At 47.1% G+C, this 21,054-nt stretch overlaps 1 protein-coding gene across 2 annotated transcripts in view; it reads left to right on the forward strand.

Moving 5' to 3' along the window:
• Positions 1 to 10,204: 10,204 nt before the first annotated feature.
• Positions 10,205 to 21,054, forward strand: part of nrp2a (neuropilin 2a) — a 65,910-nt gene continuing 55,060 nt past the window's right edge. The window contains exons 1-2 of one of the 2 annotated variants that reach the window (XM_064969422.1): positions 10,205 to 11,034; positions 18,535 to 18,706. In XM_064969422.1, coding sequence (XP_064825494.1) covers positions 10,962 to 11,034; positions 18,535 to 18,706 — 245 coding nt within the window. In that variant the 5' untranslated portion in view covers positions 10,205 to 10,961. The remainder of the gene's footprint in view (positions 11,035 to 18,534; positions 18,707 to 21,054) is intronic. The other variant, XM_064969421.1, reaches the window with a different exon arrangement.

Here is a 21,054-nt window from a genome sequence, read left to right on the forward strand (position 1 = left end):
ACAGTTTGACTCTCACAAACAGGATGGTGTCGCGGGACTTGTCTGAAGGTAACTGGTACTGGTTTTAAAAAACTAATGGAAGTATGAAGATAGTTTTGTGCCTACCCCCAAAAAGTTGTTAAATATGTCAAAAAATATATATATCAAATAGATACAAATTTTAAAGAATTGTCTATGTATACACAATACCCCACAATGACAGAGAAAAAATTGTTTTTAGAACATTTTGCAAATATAAAAAAAATATATATATTTAACTGAAATATTACATTTACATTTTAGAATAAAGCTGTAACGTCACAAGGGTATGAACACTTTCCGAATGCACTGTGTATATATAGAGTGCCAGTCAAATGTTTGGACACACCTACTCATTCCAAGGTTTTTCTTTATTTTTACTATTTTCTACATTGTAGAATAATTATAAAACTATAAAATAACCTATGTATGAAATAATTTAGGAACCAAAAAAGTGTTAAACAAATCAAAATATATTTTATATTTGAGATTCTTCAAAGTAGCCACCTTTAGCCTTAATGACAGCTTTGCACACTCTTGGCATTTTCTCAACCAGCTTCATGTGGTAGTCACCTGGAATGCATTTCAATGAACAGGTGTGCCTTGTTAAAAGTTAATTTATGGAATTTCTTTCCTTAATGTGTTTTAGCCAATCAGTTGTGTTGTGACATGGTAGTGGTAGTATACAGAGGATATCCCTATTTGGTAAAAGACTCATATTATGACAATAACAGCTCAAATAAGCAAAGAGAAATAACAGTCCATCATTACTTTAAGACAAGGTCAGTCAATGCGGAAAATTTCAAGAACTTTGAAAGTTACTTCAAGTGCAGTCGTAAAAACCATCAAGCGCCATGATGAAATTGTCTCTCATGAGGACAGCCATATTTAGCTCCTACCGTCCTATAGGCAGGAACTCAAACAGGATGTACCCGTGACTAGAATTATTCAACGCCTGTCTAACCAATCGGAACCCACGCTTCAAGATTGTTTTGATCAAGCCGACTGGGAAATGTTCCGGGCAGCCTCAGAGAATAATATTGATTTATACACTGATTCAGTGAGGGAGTTTTTAAGGAAGTGTGTTGGCGATGTTGTACCTACTGTGACTATTAAAACCAGAAACCGTGGATAGATGGCCAGCATTCGCGCAAAACTGAAAGCGCAAACCATTGCATTTAACCACAGAAAGATGACTGGGAATATTGCTGAATATTAACAGTGTAGTTATTCCCTCCGCAAGGAAATCAAACAAGCGAAATGTTGGTATAGGAACAAAGTGGAGTTGCAATTCAACGGCTCAGACACGAGACGTATGTGGCAGGGTCTACAGGCAATTACGGACTACAAAAACAAAAAAACAGTCACGTCAAAGACACCAACGTCTTGATTCCAGACTAACTAAACACCTTCTTTGCCCATTTTGAGGATAATACAGTGCCACTGACATGGCCCGCTACTAAGGACTGTGGGCCACTCCTCTCCTTCTCAGTGGCTGACTTGAGTAAGACATTTAAACATGTTAACCCTCGCAAGGGATCCCTGTCATGTCTTGTTATGTCTGTTCCTGTCCTTTCTCTTCACTCTGTCTCTCTCTGCTGGTCTTTTTAGGTTACCTTCTCTGTCTCTCATTCTTCAGCTGTTCTACATCTCCCCTAACTAGCTCATGCACTCTTTCCCACCTGTTCTCTCTTCCCCCTCTGATTAGGTCTCTATTTCTCTCTCTGTTCCTGCTACTTTCAGTGTCTGATTCTTGTTTGTGTTTTTGATGCCAGAAGCAAGCTGTCGTCCCGTTTGCTTCCACCTTGTCCTATCCTGTCGGAGTCTGCCTGGCAGGTGCATCCTGCATTATACTAACGTTCTTTTTGTTCCATTGACTACGTTGGAAGAGGATTTATGCCATTCCTGTTTTTCATTAAAGAACTCTGTTTTCTGTTAAAACCGCTTTTGGGTCTTCACTCAAGTACATAACAGAAGAATCAGACCAAGAATGGACCCAGCGGCTCCGGACCCTTTTCACTCCGCCGTCGAGATCCAGGGAGCGATGCTAGGCAGACACGAGGAGGAATTGTCTGCTGCTCGACATGCCGTTGAGACCCTGGCCGTCCAAGTCTCCGACCTCACAAGACAGGTTCACCAACTCCACCTCGTTCCACCGCCCACTTCCAGGGTTTCCGAGTCTCCGGAGCCCAGGATCAACAACCCGCCCTGTTACTCTGGGGAGCCCACTGAGTGCCGCTCATTCCTCACTCAGTGTGATGTGGTGTTCTCTCTCCAGCCCAACACTTACTCCAGGAGCGCAGCCCGCATCGCCTACGTCATTTCTCTCCTTACCGGATGGGCGCGTGAGTGGGGCACGGCAATCTGGGAGGCGAGGGCTGAGTGTATTAACCAGTATCAGGACTTTAAGGAGGAGATGATACGGGTTTTTGACCGTTCTGTTTTTGGGGAGGAGGCTTCCAGGGTCCTGTCTTCCCTATGTCAGGGGAATCGATCCATAACGGATTATTCTATTGAGTTTCGCACTCTCGCTGCCTCTAGTGACTGGAACGAGCCGGCTTTGCTCGCTCGTTTTCTGGAGGGTCTCCTCGTCGAGGTTAAGGATGAGATCCTCTCCCGGGAGGTTCCTTCCAGTCTGGACTCCTTAATAGCTCTCGCTATTCGCATAGAGCGACGGTTTGATCTTCGTCGCCGAGCTCGTGGAAAGGAGCTCGCGTTCTCCGTTGCTCCCCTCTCCACATCACTGCCACCTGCCGCATCACTGCTACCCTCCTCCGCCGGCTCGGATGCTGAGCCTATGCAGCTGGGGGGTATCCGCATCTCGGCCAAGGAGAAGGAACGGAGAATCACCAATCGCCTCTGTCTCTACTGCGGCTCCGCTGGTCATTTTGTCACCTCATGTCCAGTAAAAGCCAGAGCTCATCAGTAAGAGGAGGGCTACTGGTGAGCGCAACTACTCAGGCCTCTCCTTCTGGATCACGCACTACCTTTCCGGTCCATCTCCGCTGGCCCGGTTCATCTGCTTCCTGCAGTGCCTTGATAGACTCTGGGGCGGAGGGCTGTTTTATGGACGAGACCTGGGCTCGGGAACATGACATTCCTCTCAGACAGTTAGGGAGCCCACGGCCTTGTTCGCTTTAGATGGTAGTTCTCTCCCCAAGATTCAGCGTGAGACGCTGCCTTTAACCCTCACTGTCTCTGGTAATCATAGCGAAACCATTTCTTTTCTAATTTTTCGTTCACCTTTTACACCTGTTGTTTTGGGTCATCCCTGGCTAGTGCGCCATAACCCTTCTATTAATTGGTCTAGTAATACTATCCTATCCTGGAATGTTTCTTGTCATGTGACCTGTTTAATGTCTGCTATCCCTCCTGTTTCCTCTGTCTCTTCTTCACAGGAGGAGCCTGGCGATTTGACAGGGGTGCCGGAGGAGTATCACGATCTGCGCACGGTGTTCAGTCGTTCCAAGGCCACTTCTCTCCCTCCACACCGGTCGTATGACTGTAGTATTGATCTCCTTCCGGGAACTACTCCCCCGGGGTAGATTATACTCTCTGTCGGCTCCCGAACGTAAGGCTCTCGAGGATTATTTGTCGGTTTCGCTCGACGCCGGTACCATAGTCTCCTCCTCCTCTCCCGCCGGAGCGGGGTTTTTTTTGTTCAGAAGAAGGACGGGTCCCTGCGCCCATGCGTGGATTATCGAGGGCTGAATGACATAACAGTTAAGAATCGTTATCCGCTTCCTCTTATGTCTTCAGCCTTCGAGATCCTGCAGGGAGCCAGGTTTTTCACCAAATTGGACCTTCGTAACGCCTACCATCTCGTGCGCATCAGGGAGGGGGACGAGTGGAAGACGGCGTTTAACACTCCGTTAGGGCACTTTGAATACCGGGTTCTTCCTTTCGGCCTCGTTAACGCTCCAGCTGTCTTTCAGGCACTAGTTAACGACGTCCTGAGAGACATGCTGAACATTTTTGTTTTCGTTTACATGGACGATATCCTGATTTTTTCACCGTCTCTCTCGATTCATGTTCAGCACGTGCGACGCGTCCTCCAGCGCCTTTTGGAGAACTGTCTTTATGTGAAGGCTGAGAAGTGCACTTTTCACGCCGCCTCTGTCCCTTTTCTCGGTTCCGTTATTTCCGCTGAGGGCATTAAGATGGATCCCGCTAAGGTCCAGGCTGTCATTGATTGGCCCGTTCCTAAGTCACGCGTCGAGCTGCAGCGCTTTCTGGGCTTCGCTAATTTCTATCGTCGTTTCATCCGTAATTTCGGTCAGGTGGCAGCTCCCCTCACAGCCCTTACTTCTGTTAAGACGTGCTTTAAGTGGTCCGTTTCCGCCCAGGGAGCTTTTGATCTTCTTAAGAATCGTTTTACATCCGCACCTATTCTTGTTACACCTGACATCTCTAGTCAGTTTGTTGTTGAGGTTGACGCGTCAGAGGTGGGCGTGGGAGCCATTCTTTCTCAGCGCTCTCTCTCTGACGGCAAGGTCCATCCTTGCGCGTTTTTCTCTCATCGCTTATCGCCGTCAGAACGTAACTATGATGTTGGTAATCGCGAACTGCTCGCCATCCGCTTAGCCCTAGGCGAATGGCGACAGTGGTTGGAGGGGGCGACCGTTCCTTTGTCGTTTGGACTGACCATAGGAACCTTGAGTACATCCGTTCAGCCAAACGACTTAATGCGCGTCAGGCTCGTTGGGCTCTGTTTTTCGCTCGTTTCGAGTTTGTTATTTCTTATCGTCCGGGCTCAAAAACACCAAGCCTGATGCTTTATCTCGTCTCTTCAGTTCTTCTGAGGTCTCCACCGACCCCGAGGGGATTCTCCCTGACGGGCGTGTTGTCGGGTTGACTGTCTGGGGAATTGAGAGGCAGGTAAAGCAAGCACTCGCTCACACTCCGTCGCCGCGAGCTTGTCCTAGGAACCTTCTGTTCGTTCCCGTTCCTACTCGTCCGGCCGTTCTTCAGTGGGCCCACTCTGCCAAGTTAGCCGGCCACCCCGGCGTTCGGGGTACGCTCGCTTCCATTCGCCAGCGTTTCTGGTGGCCCACTCGGGAACGTGACGCGCGTCGATTTGTCGCCGCTTGTTCGGTCTGCGCGCAGACTAAATCTGGGAACTCTCCTCCTGCCGGCCGTCTCAGACCGCTTCCCATTCCCTCTCGACCGTGGTCTCACATCGCTTTAGATTTTATCACCGGACTGCCTTCATCAGCGGGGAAGACAGTTATTCTTACGGTTGTCGATAGATTCTCTAAGGCGGCTCATTTCATTCCTCTCGATAAGCTCCCTTCTGCTAAGGAGACGGCTCAGATCATTATCGAGAATGTTTTCCGAATTCATGGCCTTCCTTCTGACGTCGTTTCCGACAGAGGCCCGCAGTTCACGTCTCAATTTTGGAGGGAGTTTTGCCGTTTGATTGGGGCTTCCGTCAGTCTCTCGTCCGGCTTTCATCCCCAGTCTAACGGTCAAGCCGAACGGGCCAATCAGACTGTTGGTCGCATTTTACGCAGTCTTTCTTTTCGTAACCCTGCGTCTTGGTCAGAACAGCTCCCCTGGGCAGAGTACGCCCACAACTCGCTTCCCTCGTCTGCTACCGGTCTATCTCCTTTTCAGAGTAGCCTCGGGTACCAGCCTCCGCTGTTCTCATCTCAGCTCGCCGAGTCCTGCGTCCCCTCCGCTCAGGCTTTTGTCCAGCGTTGCGAGCGCACCTGGAAGGGGGTCAGGTCGGCACTTTGCCGTAATAGGGCGCAGACTGTGAGGGCCGCTAATAAGCATAGGACCAAGAGTCCTAGATATTGTTGCGGTCAGAGAGTATGGCTCTCCACTCAGAACCTTCCCCTTAAGACAGCTTCTCGCAAGTTGGCCCCGCGGTTCATTGGTCCGTTCCGTATTTCTCAGGTCATTAATCCTGTCGCAGTGCGACTTCTTCTCCCACGCTATCTTCGTCGCGTTCACCCGGTCTTCCATGTCTCCTGTGTTAAGCCCGTTCTTCGCGCCCCGCTCATCCCTCCCCCCCCATCCTTGTCGAGGGCGCACCCATCTACAGGGTTCGTAAGATTTTGGACATGCGCCCTCGGGGCCGTGGTCATCAGTACCTAGTGGATTGGGAGGGGTACGGTCCTGAGGAGAGGAGTTGGGTTCCCTCTCGGGACGTGCTGGACCGTTCGCTGATCGATGATTTCCTCCGTTGCCGCCAGGTTTCCTCCTCGAGTGCGCCAGGAGGCGCTCGGTGAGTGGGGGTACTGTCATGTCTTGTTATGTCTGTTCCTGTCCTTTCTCTTCACTCTGTCTCTCTCTGCTGGTCTTTTTAGGTTACCTTCTCTGTCTCTCATTCTTCAGCTGTTCTACATCTCCCCTAACTAGCTCATGCACTCTTTCCCACCTGTTCTCTCTTCCCCCTCTGATTAGGTCTCTATTTCTCTCTCTGTTCCTGCTACTTTCAGTGTCTGATTCTTGTTTGTGTTTTTGATGCCAGAAGCAAGCTGTCGTCCCGTTTGCTTCCACCTTGTCCTATCCTGTCGGAGTCTGCCTGGCAGGTGCATCCTGCATTATACTAACGTTCTTTTTGTTCCATTGACTACGTTGGAAGAGGATTTATGCCATTCCTGTTTTTCATTAAAGAACTCTGTTTTCTGTTAAAACCGCTTTTGGGTCTTCACTCAAGTACATAACAATCCCTAGCTGCTTCCTCAGAGCATGCGCATACCAGCTGGCTGGTGTGTTTATGGACATATTCAATCGCTCCCTATCCCAGTTTGCAGTCCCCACATGCTTCAAGATGGCCACCATTGTTCCTGTACCCAAGAAGGCAAAGATAGCTGAATTAAATGATTATCGCCCATTGGCACTCACTTCTGTCAACATGAAGTGCTTTGAGAGATTAGTCAAGGATCACATCACCTCCACCTTACCTGCCACCCAAGACCCACTTCAATTTGAATATCGCCCCAATAGGTCCACAGACGATGCAATCGGCATCACACTGCACACTGCCCTATCCGATTTGGACATACCTATGTAAGAATGCTGTTCATCGAATCCAGCTCAGCATTCAACACCATGGTACACTCCAAGCTCACAACACCATGGTACACTCCAAGCTCATCAATAAGCTTGAGGCCCTGGGTCTCAACCCCGCCCTGTGAAACTGGGTCCTGGACTTCCTGACCGGCTGCTCCTGGTGGTGAAGTTCGGAAACAACATCTCCACTTCGCTGATCCTCAATACTGGAGCCCCACAAGGGTGCATGCTCAGCCCCCTCCTGCACTCCCTGACCACCCATGACTGCATGGCCATGCACGCCTCCAACTCAATCATCAAGTTTGCAGACGACACAACATTAGTGGGCTTGATCACCAACAATGACGAGACAGCCTACAGGGAGGAGGTGAGGGCACTCGGAGTGTGGTGTCAGGAAAACAACCTCTCACTCAATGTCAACAAACCAAGGAGATGATCGTGGACTTCATGGAAACAGCAGAGGGAGCACAGCAGTGAAGAAGGTGGAAAGTTGAAAGTTCCTCGGCGTACACATCATGGACAAACTGAAATGGTTCCACACAGACAGTGTGAGGGAGAAGGGGCAAAAGCGCCTCTTCAACCTCAGGAGGCAGAAGAAATTTGGCTTGTCAACTAAAACCTTCACAAACTTTTATACATGCACAATTGAGAGCATCCTGTTGGGCTGCATCATCATTTCACTAAACTCGCATTAACACCTGCTAACCATGTGTATGTGACCAATACAATTTGATTTGATTTGAAAAGAAGTCCAAGAGTTACCTCTGCTGTAGAAGATAAGTTCTTAGAGTTACCAGCCTCAGAAACTTCAGTCCAAATAAATGCTTCACAGAGTTCAAGTAACAGACACATCTCATCATCAACCTTTCAGAGGAGACTGCATGAATCAGGCTTTCAAGGTCGAATTGCTGCAAATAAACCACTACTGAAGGGCACCAATAATAAGAAGAGACTTGTTTGGGCCAAGAAACACGAGCAATCGACATTCGACCGGTGGAAATCTGTCTTTTGGTCTGATGAGTCCAAATTTGAGATTTTTGGTTCCAACCGCCGTGTCGTTGTGAGACGCTGAGTAGGTGCACGGATTATCTCTGCGTGTGTGGTTCCCACCATGAAGCATGGAGGAGGTGTGATGGTGTGGATGTGCTTTGCTGGTGACTCTGTCAGTGATTTATTGAGAATTCAAGGCACACTTAACCAGCATGGCTACCACAGCATTCTGCAGTGATATGCCATCCAATCTGGGTTGTGCTTAGTGGGACTATCATTTGTTTTTCAACAGGACAATGCCACACCTCCAGGCTGTGTAAGGGCTATTTGACCAAGAAGGAGAGTGATGGAGGGCTGCATCAGTTGACCTGCCATCCACAGTCACCTGGCCTCAAGCCAATTGAGATGGTTTGGGATGAGTTGGACTGCGGAGTGAAGGAAAAGCAGCCAACAAGTGCTCAGCATACGTTGATTGTTGGAAAATCATTCCTATTGAATCTGGTTGAGAGAATACCAAGTGTGGGCAAAGCTGTCATCAATGCGTGGTTACTTTGAATAATCTAAAATATCAAGTATATTTTAATCTCTTTGACACTTTTTTGGTTACTAAATGATTCCCTATGTGTTATTTCATAGTGTTGATGTCTTCACTCTTATTCTACAATGTAGAAAATAGTCACAATAATTACAAACCCTGGAATGAGTAGGTGTGTCCAAACTTTGGACTCGTACTGTGTATATATAAATTATATTTAGCAATCCTGAGTCCTTTTATATCTCCGAGATTTAGGACAGACACTTTGTTTCTGATTATACATTTTTAAGTGTCCTTTTTGCCATTGATGAATGTGTTATTCAATGCGTTTCTGGGCTTTAGTGTAAAGGCCAAAATCAATATTTTATGAATATATATATTTTATTACATATGTTTTTTGTGACACCTAAAGGGGTCCTAAAATTCCAAATCAAATATCTAAATGATCCATAGTATGACCTTCTTAAAACAGTTTAGCACCCCCTCCCTCCCCCAACGTCTTAGACTCAAAATAATTAACAAAGTGTCATCAATGCTAATAAACAGTATTCTCTCATGTAATATAGCTAATATTAGCCTGGTAACAGATGTGGTCGTTGGTCAAGACAGCACCGACCGATCTGGGACCAGGCTAATGTGACGTCCCTTTTCAATTTGCTCTAGTCCAGGGCGTTGGTGCAGCTTGCTAATGTTGAGCCTTCCTGTACCTTGCCTTGGACCAGAGCTACCCTCTCACGTACTGTAAGCAATGGGAATCTGCCTGGGCTGGACCATAGAGGCATTTCTCAGGCAGCAGAGTATTTTGGGCCAGGCAGTGTGTTATTAAAGCCAGTGTGGCTGTATTTAGGCAGCCTGATTATAGGGCTGTTTTGTGCCCGGGCTGGGTGGGTTCCCTCCACGAGGCAGCCAGAACATATGACTTTGAAAGTGTCCCAAATGGCACCATATTCCCAATGTAGTGCACTACTTTTGACCAGGGTCCTATTACATAGGGAATAGGGTGCCATTTGGGATGCAACGTTAAGCCTCGAACCACTGTTTGATGTGTGCTGTGGTAATGGGGTGAGAGCCACTGTATAGAGGAGAGCACACACTCACTCACACTCATTCGCATACACACACACAAACACTGTATAGAGGGGTACTCAAGCTCGGGATGATATATTGTTGACTAAAAATATATAAGTCTGTTAAAAGAACAAATTATTATTTACAATGACAGCCAATTGTACTCCGCCCTATGGGACTCACAAACACAGCCGGATGTGATACAGCCTGGATTCGAACCAGGGACTGTAGTGACGCCTCTTGCACTGAGATGCAACGTCTTCGACCCCTGCGCCACTCAGGAGACCTTATGCATGTACTACTCTCCTTCCTCTATCCCCCGCACTTATTCTCCTTTTTTTCTTTGGTTCTTCTCATGAAAATAGCCTGTGGAAATGCTCCCGAGCCTGAGTTGATAGTGTGTGTGTTATCTGTGGAACCCTTATCTATTGGCATCACGTGAAGTGCGTGTGTGTGTGTGTGCGTGCCCGCGCGCTTGTGTGTGTTTTACGAGTGTGCGCGTACCCCTCTATGATCAACGACCAACCAGAGGCGGAGCCGAGGCGCTGACTGTAATGCGATAGCTGCTCTGTTCAAAAGTGCTATTACACACACTCTCACTCACTCACATACACACATGCCGCCGGAGCGCAGAGACACTCCTCTCCAGACAAAAACACTAGATGAGTGGTGCCAGAGATGGAATGAATTCTCCTTCGGAAGATAGTGTATTCATGTGTGTCACAGTTCTCATGATTTGCGCTCCATTCTTGTCCGAAATACGAAGACTTATTTTTGTCGGGTTGATAGTTCAGGCAGCTGTGTCTCAGTGGTCGTAAATGCAGGCGTAAATGACCGCAGTCCTGAATCCCTGTGAGCAGAGAGACGGGGAGAAAGGCAAGCGCTTCAATCGTATTTGGAGGTAGACACAGAGCCGCTTATCAGACCCTGTAGGAAATAGCCCGGAGGTTCCATATCAGTGGACATGCTCTGTATGGAACTGGGGAATCAAGAGGAATTAATTTCATCCACTTTGCTCGACGAGGCTCAATAACTCAGTCATGACGACGACAAGATGAGAGTTAGGAAGTGTGTCTTTCAAGTAGCCTATATGCCTACTTTAGAGGGAAAGCTGTTCACCGCTGTCTTCAGCCTATTTTTATTCAATTAAGTGCACTTGGAACAAACATTATTCGTTTGCTTGTTTGGGTAAAATAGGCTACGTGGAGCAATAACATTTGTCCCTACATTTTCAGCAAAAAAAAAGGGTGTGGGTTTTCTTGATGGACAACTAATTTGATCCCGGGAGGTTACCTTTAAAAACAACAAGACATTGAACATTGTCAAAATGGATATGCTATCGTCGCTGTTTGGATTTGTACTCGCAATGTATCTAACACCGGGAGTCGGTGGAGACCAAGGTAAGTTTACGGTCAGTTGTTGGTCAGTTCTCAGGAACGCATGGGCTGTCAAGAAACGTGTCCGAATGTACCCGACGCTACACTTTATGGGTGATTTAAATTCCGACTTTGCTTTAAACTATGGGAAAAAAACGGAAACCTCATAGTTAAAAAAAATTTAGGCCTGCGTCTTGGAGACTGACAGGTAGCTTGTTTTTCTCTGCGTTGGGAAAAACTCGTTTGGTTTTAAAAGCGCGATCTCCATCTGTTTCAAGTCAGGAATTTCAACACATAGGCCGCGAATGGCATCAGATATACATGATCTGATAACCAGTAGATAGGTATACACTGTCTGATAACCAGTAGGCTATCATGTGTAGTGTAGGCGCACTGATCATTCCCACAAAATGTTCTCTCAACCTTGAAAGATGAAGCCGTTCCCATTCGTCACCCGAGTTTGTCCAGAACAACATTGCTATTCTACCTTTTTCGTATGCCAAGAATAATTTGACAATATTTCATCTAATGAAAAATGACTGGGTGATAAATTATTTGATACTCAAAAGCTATTCTATTATGCCCCCCCCCCCCCCTAAAAAAATAGGAGGTAATTACCATTTAATAGAAGTTGCTATAGCATGTTAAAAAGTACCACTGCCGTTTATGTTAGTCAGGTTTTGTAAATGTATGAACACAGGAAGAAAATAGGAATAACCCTACATACATTAGCCTATAATAGCCCAATGACTCTGCTTTGTAGGGTGACAATTCCATAATAATTATATAATTATTTTTTTTAAAGGGAAAAAAACGGACATACTTTATTTTTGTTGTGTTTCTTGGTTGATTTCATGAATGAATGATAAACTCTAAACGCGTCTGTAGACATAACATAATCCATTGTCTATCCAAAATAATGCTACTCGAAGTGGTATTTTGCTATTAGTGGATAATGACAAGAATATTAGTTAGACTAACCATCATCATCATCATTAGCATCAACAAGAACACCAACAACAACTCGCTCATTATCTCAAGAGCCTAGTTTTGCAATCATGGTGATGGTTTGTGCCTCAATCGCGCTTTTGCCTCGGAAACTCGAGGCGGCGCCACACAATCAGTTCTCCACTCGCTCCGCAACATTAAAACCAGACCGCACATTTGGACAAAAAGGCCACCTTCCATTCCATTCAGGGAATCGTTAGGATTTTTAAGCTCGCTGGCTTGCTTCTTAAGTCGCAGTAGTTGTATCCATAATTAATGCACAAGAGTTGTTGTTTTTTGGTTGTAGTTTTGGAATCTTGCGCAAGTTCCGACTCCTGATATAGAGCTCTCCCGAGCTTTAAAACCCGGTCTAGTTTCTCACTCCCCTTCTGCTCTGTACCCTACGCAGTGTCTCCTCCCTGGCTGGTTTACAGGGCTAGTCCTATGGTTGTTCCTTAGAATGTGCTCCAAAGTGTGTGGTGTGTGTGATTCATGTTTGTATGCAATTCAAGTGTGCATGTGTGTGAATGGGTTGGTACCTGCCTTAGAGAGATTCAATATGGCCTGTTTGCAGTGCTGGCTGCCTGTGTGCCCGTTGATCAAAGACAGATGTGGGCCCTTGGCAGCTCTCCCCCATCTTGCTCAGATACCTCAGCCTGCCAAAGCACTCACTGTTCCAGCCTTCTCCTCTCCTCCTCAAAACAGCACAGCTTGTAACATACACACAGCAGCATGAGAGAGAGAGAGAGAGAGAGAGAGAGAGAGAGAGAGAGAGAGAGAGAGAGAGAGAGAGAGAGAGAGAGAGAGAGAGAGAGAGAGAGAGAGAGAGAGAGAGAGAGAGAGAGAGAGAGAGAGAGAGAGAGAGAGAGAGAGAGAGAGAGAGAGAGAGAGAGAGAGAGAGAGAGAGAGAGAGAGGAGATGTGGGAAAGACAGGGAGGTTGTGAGAGAGAGAGGGACAAAGATGTTGTGCAGAACAAGAGCATGTTTCCCCGGACAAACACCAGAGAGAGAGAGAGAGAGAGCACGAGCTAAACAGAGATGAGAAGGAAGGGTACAGAATTTGACAGGAGGGGGTTGAGTACCACACAGCAGATAACAGCAGGGTCACAGAGTCATAAGGGCAGAGGGCAGGAAGGGGAACTGATGATGTTGGGCGTGCGAAAAGGAACACTACTCCGGGGGTCAGAGAGCTGAAGGGGGACCATGTATCTAACAGTGGAGAGACTCTATTTTTAAGTCTGCGTCTGTGTCCCTTATCGCACCCTATTCTGTATTTAGTGCACTCCTTTTGACCAGAGCCCATAGGGCCTAAAGGAGGGAAGAGCTCTGGTCAGAAGTAATGCACTTCAATTGAGAATTGGGTGACATCTGGGATGCACCTATTGTAACCACAACAGTGTGACTCATGATTGTGTTAATATGATCAAGTCATTCCTAATAATGATCTAGTATTGAACTCATAGATGTGAACATACAGTGTGTCTTCACCGCCTCTGTGAAAAGCTATGTTTTCCTCCTCTCTCTCTGACTCTCTCTCTCTCTCTCTCTCTCTCCATTTTATCTCTCTCTCTCCATTTTATCTCTCTATTTTCTCTCTATATATTTTTTATCTCTCTCTTATCTCTTCTCTCTGCTTGCTTCTCTCTCTTTCTCCCCCTCGTTCGCTTCTGTCTCTTGTCTCCCCCGCTTCACCCCCCCATCCTTCTCACCCCCCCATCCTTCTCACTCTCTTCCCCCCCATCCTTCTCACCCCCCCATCCTTCTCACTATCTCCCCCCCCTATCCTTCTCACCCCCCCACCCCCAGCATCTTTTTTTAATCTGCCCCAGACTCCTATAACACGTGGACAGCGGAGAAACAAGGTCAGGACTGTAGTTATTAGCATTCAAGAGCTGAAAAACAAAGGGGCTGTGGTTCAATACCTTGTCCAGGAGAGAAGGGCTGGGGGGGGGAGGGGGACACGCCACCCCCTGGAACGAGGCGACAAGGGTGAAATTAAAGACAAGGCCACCATAAATAATACACCTATCGGCTAGCTGGTGGCCCCTTGGTCTGCTGCTTAGTGTGTGTGCACGCACTCACACACAGGTTATTTATCTGGACAGCCGTATTCTAGCAGACCAAAACCCGGCGAAACACGACCTTCTGCTTGTGGTCAATTGATCCATTGATTAATTGATCGCTATACCCACCCCCAATGCATTTAGTTGATTAGCCAAAACCACTTAGCCTCTTATGAAGAGACATGCATGGGTGCTCTAACTAGAGAGAGAGAGAGAGAGAGAGAGAGAGAGAGAGAGAGAGAGAGAGAGAGAGGAAGCTTTAGCCTAGCTTGCTATTGGCGAATTAGGGAAATGAAAGGTCAAGGGGCATACCGAGTCAGTTGTACAACCGAATGCATTCAACTGAAATGTGTCTTCCGCATTAAACCCAACCTCTCTGAATCAGCGGGTCCCAAATCTGTGTTGTTCATATTGGAACTGCAGTCTGAACGTTGCACACTTGAGTGGCTATGTTATAACTACGATTTCATTCTCATATTCATTTAGGATCGTCACATTTTTTTTTCTCTTAATCCTTAATATAATTGTAATATAAATGATATGCCATTTAGCAGATGTCTTTATCCAGAGCGACTTAGTTTGTGCATACAATTTTGTATGGGTCGACCCAACGGAATTGAAGTACGTGATACCCAACGTTGTAAGTGCGATGCTCTACCAACTGAGCTATACAAGACACTTTAATAACATCGAAAGGTAGGTAGGGCCTTATGGTCGGTGTCTAATGATTAAAGTAAAGAGCTTTGATAGTCAAAAGTCCCTCTCCCCCCTCCCCTACCTACCTCCCTACCTACCTCCCTCCCTCCCTCCCTCCCTCTGTCCAGTCTTGTGTGGAGGGGTTCGATTAAAAACAGTCGTGGAGACAGCCCCCGTGTAGGGATGAATGGATGAACGAATAGTGCCTCTCCTCCTCCTCTCTCTGTCCCCCTGATTCCCTCTCTCAAAGCGATAGCACTTTTTAATTAAGGTTGGGGGGAGAGAGAGAGAGAGAAAGGGGGAAGAGAGAAAGAGAGAAAAAGAGCAAATTATGTCAAGATTTATAATGGCTCTTCCACACATTTGCAGCTTATCACAAAGTGTGACGCCACAGTACGCGGATAATACCGCTGATAGAAATTGGTGCACACACATACACACACACACACACACACACAGATATGCAGTCATATGCAGATACTGTATATATAGACGGAGACTTTGTACAGTCGATTTGAAGACGTGAACACACAAATTTTGCTTGCAGCCAAGTTCGCGCACACACACACACACACACACTACCACAGATGCACATGCACGCCATTATCTGTAGACCCACACATGCCCTCACCTCTTATTGCTACAGTAATGTTATATACTGCATGTCAACATTGTTCATGTATGTTGGGGTCCCTATGGTATGTATGTGCAGTGTTGTGTGTGGAGAATAGATGGAGTCCTGAGTCATCACAGACACTATCATCCATGAGGCTGCCTCTCTACCTCATCCTCCCTCCTTATCACACAAACCCACATGTACTCATAAGACATAGTGCCCTGAAAAACACACCGTATATTCATAAAAACACACACATTCTCCACCCGAACAGAGGACCCCCCCCCCCCCCACACACACACACACACACACACACACCTCTCCCCAGCAGGTACTGTATATCCTACTGACAGCCCATCAGCTCCTCCAGGGTCAGTCCCCACAGGGATGGTCATGTCTTAATGAGCTTCGTCAGGCTTTCTTTCGCTCTCTCCCTCTCCCCCTCCTCCTCACACTGTCTTTCTTCCTCCCCTTCAATCACCTCCTTCCCTTCTCTGTCTTAATCCGTATCCGTCTCACAACCTTCCTCTGCCGCTCTCCATTCCCCTCTCTTTCTCAATCCCTCTTATTATCTCCCCCTTTTTTTTGTCCCTCTCCCTTCATACCTCTCCCTCTTTTCCCTCAGCCCCCTCATCATCCTCATCCCCTTCATCTATCCCTCTTTTACCTGCCTTTCTCCCTGCTGGCGTCCCTCTCTCCACCCCCCCACCCCCACCCCTCCCGTCCCCGTCGCCCTCCCTCCTTAGCTGCACATGAATGGTCTGCTCAGCTCGGGGAGCAGAAAAGTGCAGAGGCAGCAGGATTTCTCCAAAATGGCTTAATCTTCCGCTGGTGGTACTACTGACAGCCTTTTGGAGAATACAGTGCCTTGCGAAAGTATTCGGCCCCCTTGAACTTTGCGACCTTTTGCCACATTTCAGGCTTCAAACATAAAGATATAAAACTGTATTTTTTTGTGAAGAATCAACGACAAGTGGGACACAATCATGAAGAGGAACGACATTTATTGGATATTTCAAACTTTTTGAACAAATCAAAAACTGAAAAATTGGGCGTGCAAAGCATTTATTTGGGATCCAATCTGAGGTGCAGCTAACTCTAAAGAACCTATCCTCTGGAGCTGCAGCAGAGGTAATTCTGGGTCTTCCTTTCCTGTGGCGGTCCTCATGAGAGCCAGTTTCATCATAGGCGCTTGATGGTTTTTGCGGCTGCACTTGAAGACACTTTCAAAGTTCTTGAAATGTTCCGCATTGACTGACCTTCATGTCTTAAAGTAATGATGGACTGTCGTATCTCTTTGCTTATTTGAGCTGTTCTTGCCATAATATGGACTTAGCCCTATTTGGTAAAAGACCATCTTCTGTATACCCACCCCTACCTTGTCACAACACAACTGATTGGCTGAAACGTGTGAAGAAGGAAAGAAATGACTACCTCATGAAGCTGGTTGAGAGAATGCCAAGAATGTCTGAATCCTCCAGGGGAAATGGAGAGACTCTTTTCTTTTGGTTATCTTTATATTTAACTTTGGCTGCAGTATTGAGTGATGGACTGGCGTGTGTGTGTGTGTGTGTGTGTGTGTGTGTGTGTGTGTGTAGACGTACGTTTGCGCGAGTTTCTATCCAAGTAAGGATGGTAGGGTTTCGCTATTATATCAAATGTCACCAAATCCTAAGTGCGCCTTTATAAAACACAAAGTGTCTTGAAAATGTCAACACTTGAATAGCCTATTATATTTCAACCCTCCAATCATTCATCCCCGCTTTCTTTGATGACGTGCTCACATAACTCCCAATGGGTGAAGCAGATGAAACGGAGCATTGAGTCCTCGCCATTTTCGTTGACAATAATCCTCGTATTCATTGGGCTTCCCGAGCGGCGCAGCGGTCTAAGGCCCTGCATCTCAGTGCTTGAGGCGTCACTACAGACACCCTGGTTCGAATCCAGGCTATATCACAACCGGACGTGTTTGGGAGTCCCATAGGGCGGCGCACTATAGGCCCAGGATCGTCCATGTTTGGCCGGTGTAGGCCGTCATTGTAAATAAGAATTTGTTCTTAACTGACTTGCCTAGTTAAACAAAGGTTCAATAAATACAACATTCACACTCAGTCTTCCTTTTCCGATGGTCAGTCTGTGTTCTGATTCTCCACCCGTCTCCCGATGTGAAGACCTGTGCACCCCCCCTCGTGGATTTAAAGAGAACGGACTGGTGTAGGGATAATGGTGGGAACTCTCTCCGGCTGTGCTTGCACCAAATGCACGAGGGAGAGTGAACGAGGGCGCACTTCGGGATGAAGGGTGAAGAATGGGGAACGCAGCCTCTTGTCAGCGCGGGAAGAGTTAACCGCTCCTAGCGTCGTTGTCATGGTGAACATTGTGGAGAGACGTTTTTGTCTTCCTAATCTGGCCTTCCGCGTAGAATAATAATGACTGGGAAATCATATACTGCAGTAAAATGACTGATGAGGAGCCTCACTGTATTGTCCACCAATGTGTTGGTGTGTGTGCTTTGCGTGTTTGGGTGCGATAGGGAACGGCGAGTGAGGCGTGGGCGTACGGCTAAAATGAAGGCTTTGTTACTCCGGCTTCTCATTACAGAATCGGGGTGAACCCTTGTACCCCTAGACTGGTGGTCTGCTGTCACTTCCTGTCTGGGCCAGCCGAGCGATGCTATTGGCAGGCTATTGTTCCTGGGAGAGAGCCGATAGGATCAAGGAAATGTGTTCAAATGTTTGCAGATTGCCTCGCCAGAGCAACAAATTACATTTAAAAAATGCTCCCGGAGGAGAGATGAGAGCCATGGTGTGGGGTTAGTCTGTCTGCACGGGAGGGGGACGTGTGCGTGGTCTATTCTGTTGCTATAGTAGATTTAGTGTGAACACGACGCATCTCCGACGCAGAAATTATTACAAATCGTGCGTCACTAGCATCACAAATCACATCCCTATGGAAGTAGAAGACACATTCTCAAATCAATAATCAGATGCTTTGAGTCTGTGTAATAACCATCTCTCTCTCTCTTCTCTCTCTCTCTTCTCTCCTCTCTCTCTCTACTCTCTCTCTTCTCTCTCTCTCTTCTCTCTCTCTCTCTACTCTCTCTACTCTCTCCTCTCTCTCCTCTCTCTTCTCTCTCTACTCTCTCCACTCTCTCACATCCAGGTTGTGGGAGCACCCTGGATGCCAGCGACGCAGGGTACATCACGTCCCCGGGCTACCCTCTGGAGTACCCGCCCCACCAGAATTGCCAGTGGGTCATCACGGCCCCGGAGCCCTCCCAGCGCATCGTCCTCAACTTCAACCCCCACTTTGAACTGGAGAGACTGGACTGCAGGTGAGAGAGGGGCGGAGGTTGTAGGGAGAGAGGGAGACCTTTTGGGTATGCTTAGGCTAGCAAAATGGTAGAGGGATAATGAGAGAGGGGAGGGAGACTGACCAGGGATCGTTTTAACTTCAGATCTGCCTTCAACTGGTTGTACATTTGTAACAGTGTCTTTAGTTAGCCATAGTTACCATTTTGGCCGTGACAGCATGTGAGAAAGGGATGGTGGATGAAAGAATGGAGAGAACGGTTGAAAGAAAGACCGGGATGATGATGTGAAATTTACAGGAAAACAGAGTAGAGAGGGAGAGAGAGAGTTCAGTGCAGCTATTTATTACAGGCTAGATGGGACAATGCTTGGTCAGTTTCCTCTTTCAAATAGATGTATAATATGAATCATATGCCTCTATTGTCTCTCTGACCTCATAGCAGTCAGTCATCCTGCTCTGGCCTGGCTTCAACCCTTGCCCCCTACTGCTCTCTAAAAGATGCACTATGAAGACATTTCTCAGCCATTTCCTGGTTGCAAAAATTCGAATAGTTCGCTGAATTTCAGTTTACGTGATAAAAACAAGCAAGTATAGTGTAGAGAATCATTCTACTCTCTAAATCGTTGTGAAATATATTTTCCTTAACACGGGGGACCCTCAGGGGTGCGTGCTCGAGTCCCCTCCTTTACTCCCTGTTCACTCACGACTGCACGGCCAGGCAAGACTCCAACACCATCATTAAGTTTTCTGATGACACAACAGTTTTAGGCCTGATCACCGACAACGATGAGGAAGCCTTTAAGGAGGTCTGAGACCTGACTGTATGGTGCAAGGACAACAACTTTTCCCTCAACTTGATCAAGGGGATGATTGTAGACTACAGAAAAGGGAGGACCGAGCGCGCCCCCATTCTCATCGACTGGGCTGTAGTGGAGCAGGTTGAGAGCTTCAATTTCCTTGGCGTCCACATCACCAATAAACTAACATGGTCCAAGCACACCAAGACAGTTGTGAAGAGGGCACGACAAAACCTATTCCCCCTCAGGAGACTGAAAAGATCCTCAAAAGGTTTTACAGCGGCACCATCGAGAGCATCCTGACTGGTTGCATCACTGCCTGGTATGGCAACTGCTCGGCCACAGAGGGTAGTGCGTACGGCCCTGTACATCACCGGCGCCAAGCTTCCTGCCATCCAGGACCTCTATATACCAGGCGGTGTCAGAGGAAGGCCCTAAAAATTGTCAAAGACTCCAGCCACCCCAGTCATAGACTGTTCTCTCTGCTCCCTCACGGCAAGCGGTAACGGAGCGCCAAGTCTAGGTCCAAGAGGCTTCTAAACAGCTTCTAACCCCAAGCCATCAGACTCCTACACCCCCCCACACCCTCTTCTACGCTAATGCTACTCTCTGTTATTATCTATGCATAGTCACTTTAATATCTCTACCTACATGTACATATTACCTCAATTACCTCGACACCGGTGCCCCCGCACATTGACATTGACTCTGTACCGGTACCCCCTGTATATAGCCCCACTATTGTTATTTACTGCTGCTCTTTAATGATTTGTTATTCTTATCTCTTACTTTTTTGTAGGTATTTTCTTAAAACTGCATTGTTGGTTAAGGGCCTGTAAGTAAGCTTTTCACTGTAAGGTTGTATTGTACCTGTTGTATTCGGCGCATGTGACAAATACCATTTGATTTGATTTGATCTACCGCTTCTTAGACTTGCTTTCAATGAGAATGAGATCCATAACTCCCATTTTTATGTGGCTCGGGTGGCTGTTGTCCTTGATGATGTCCTTATCTGGTCCTGTGTAGCGTAATGCTCTATTAAAATCCCACTAGTCATAGATAGCATGTGCAGTTCTGTGATAGACGGATAAAATGAATGTGCTCGCTGTCGATAAGCAGTATTTCAAGTCCTTTGTGGGTACTGTATTGAGGGCTTAGAGAGAGAGAGAGAGAGAGAGAGAGAGAGAGAGCAGGGGTAGAGAGAGAGAAAGCTGGGAAGAGAGCAGGGTTGGAGAGAGCAGTTGGTAGAGAAAGGGATAAAGAAAAAGTTGAAACGCCTCCTCAGAAATGCTATACTTTTTTGGGGATTGTTTTTTTTGGTGTGTTTTTTGGCCCGAGGGGACTGTGTGTTAGCTCAACCTTTGCCCTCTCACACTTCCACTCAGCTGTGTGTGTGTGTGCATTCGTGGGTGTGTGTTTCTTTGTGCGTGCACACGCTTCTCTGTATGTGTGTGTGCGTCCGTCCTTATCCGCGCGTATACCTGCACATGCACACGCGTTTGTGAGAGTGCGTGTGATCGGCAGGGAAACCCATGGCAACCGCTCTCCATTCCGCAGCCTCTTCACCATCCTC

The sequence above is a fragment of the Oncorhynchus masou genome, chromosome 6, assembly GCF_036934945.1.
Source record: "Oncorhynchus masou masou isolate Uvic2021 chromosome 6, UVic_Omas_1.1, whole genome shotgun sequence".
Classification (NCBI taxonomy): domain Eukaryota; kingdom Metazoa; phylum Chordata; class Actinopteri; order Salmoniformes; family Salmonidae; genus Oncorhynchus; species Oncorhynchus masou.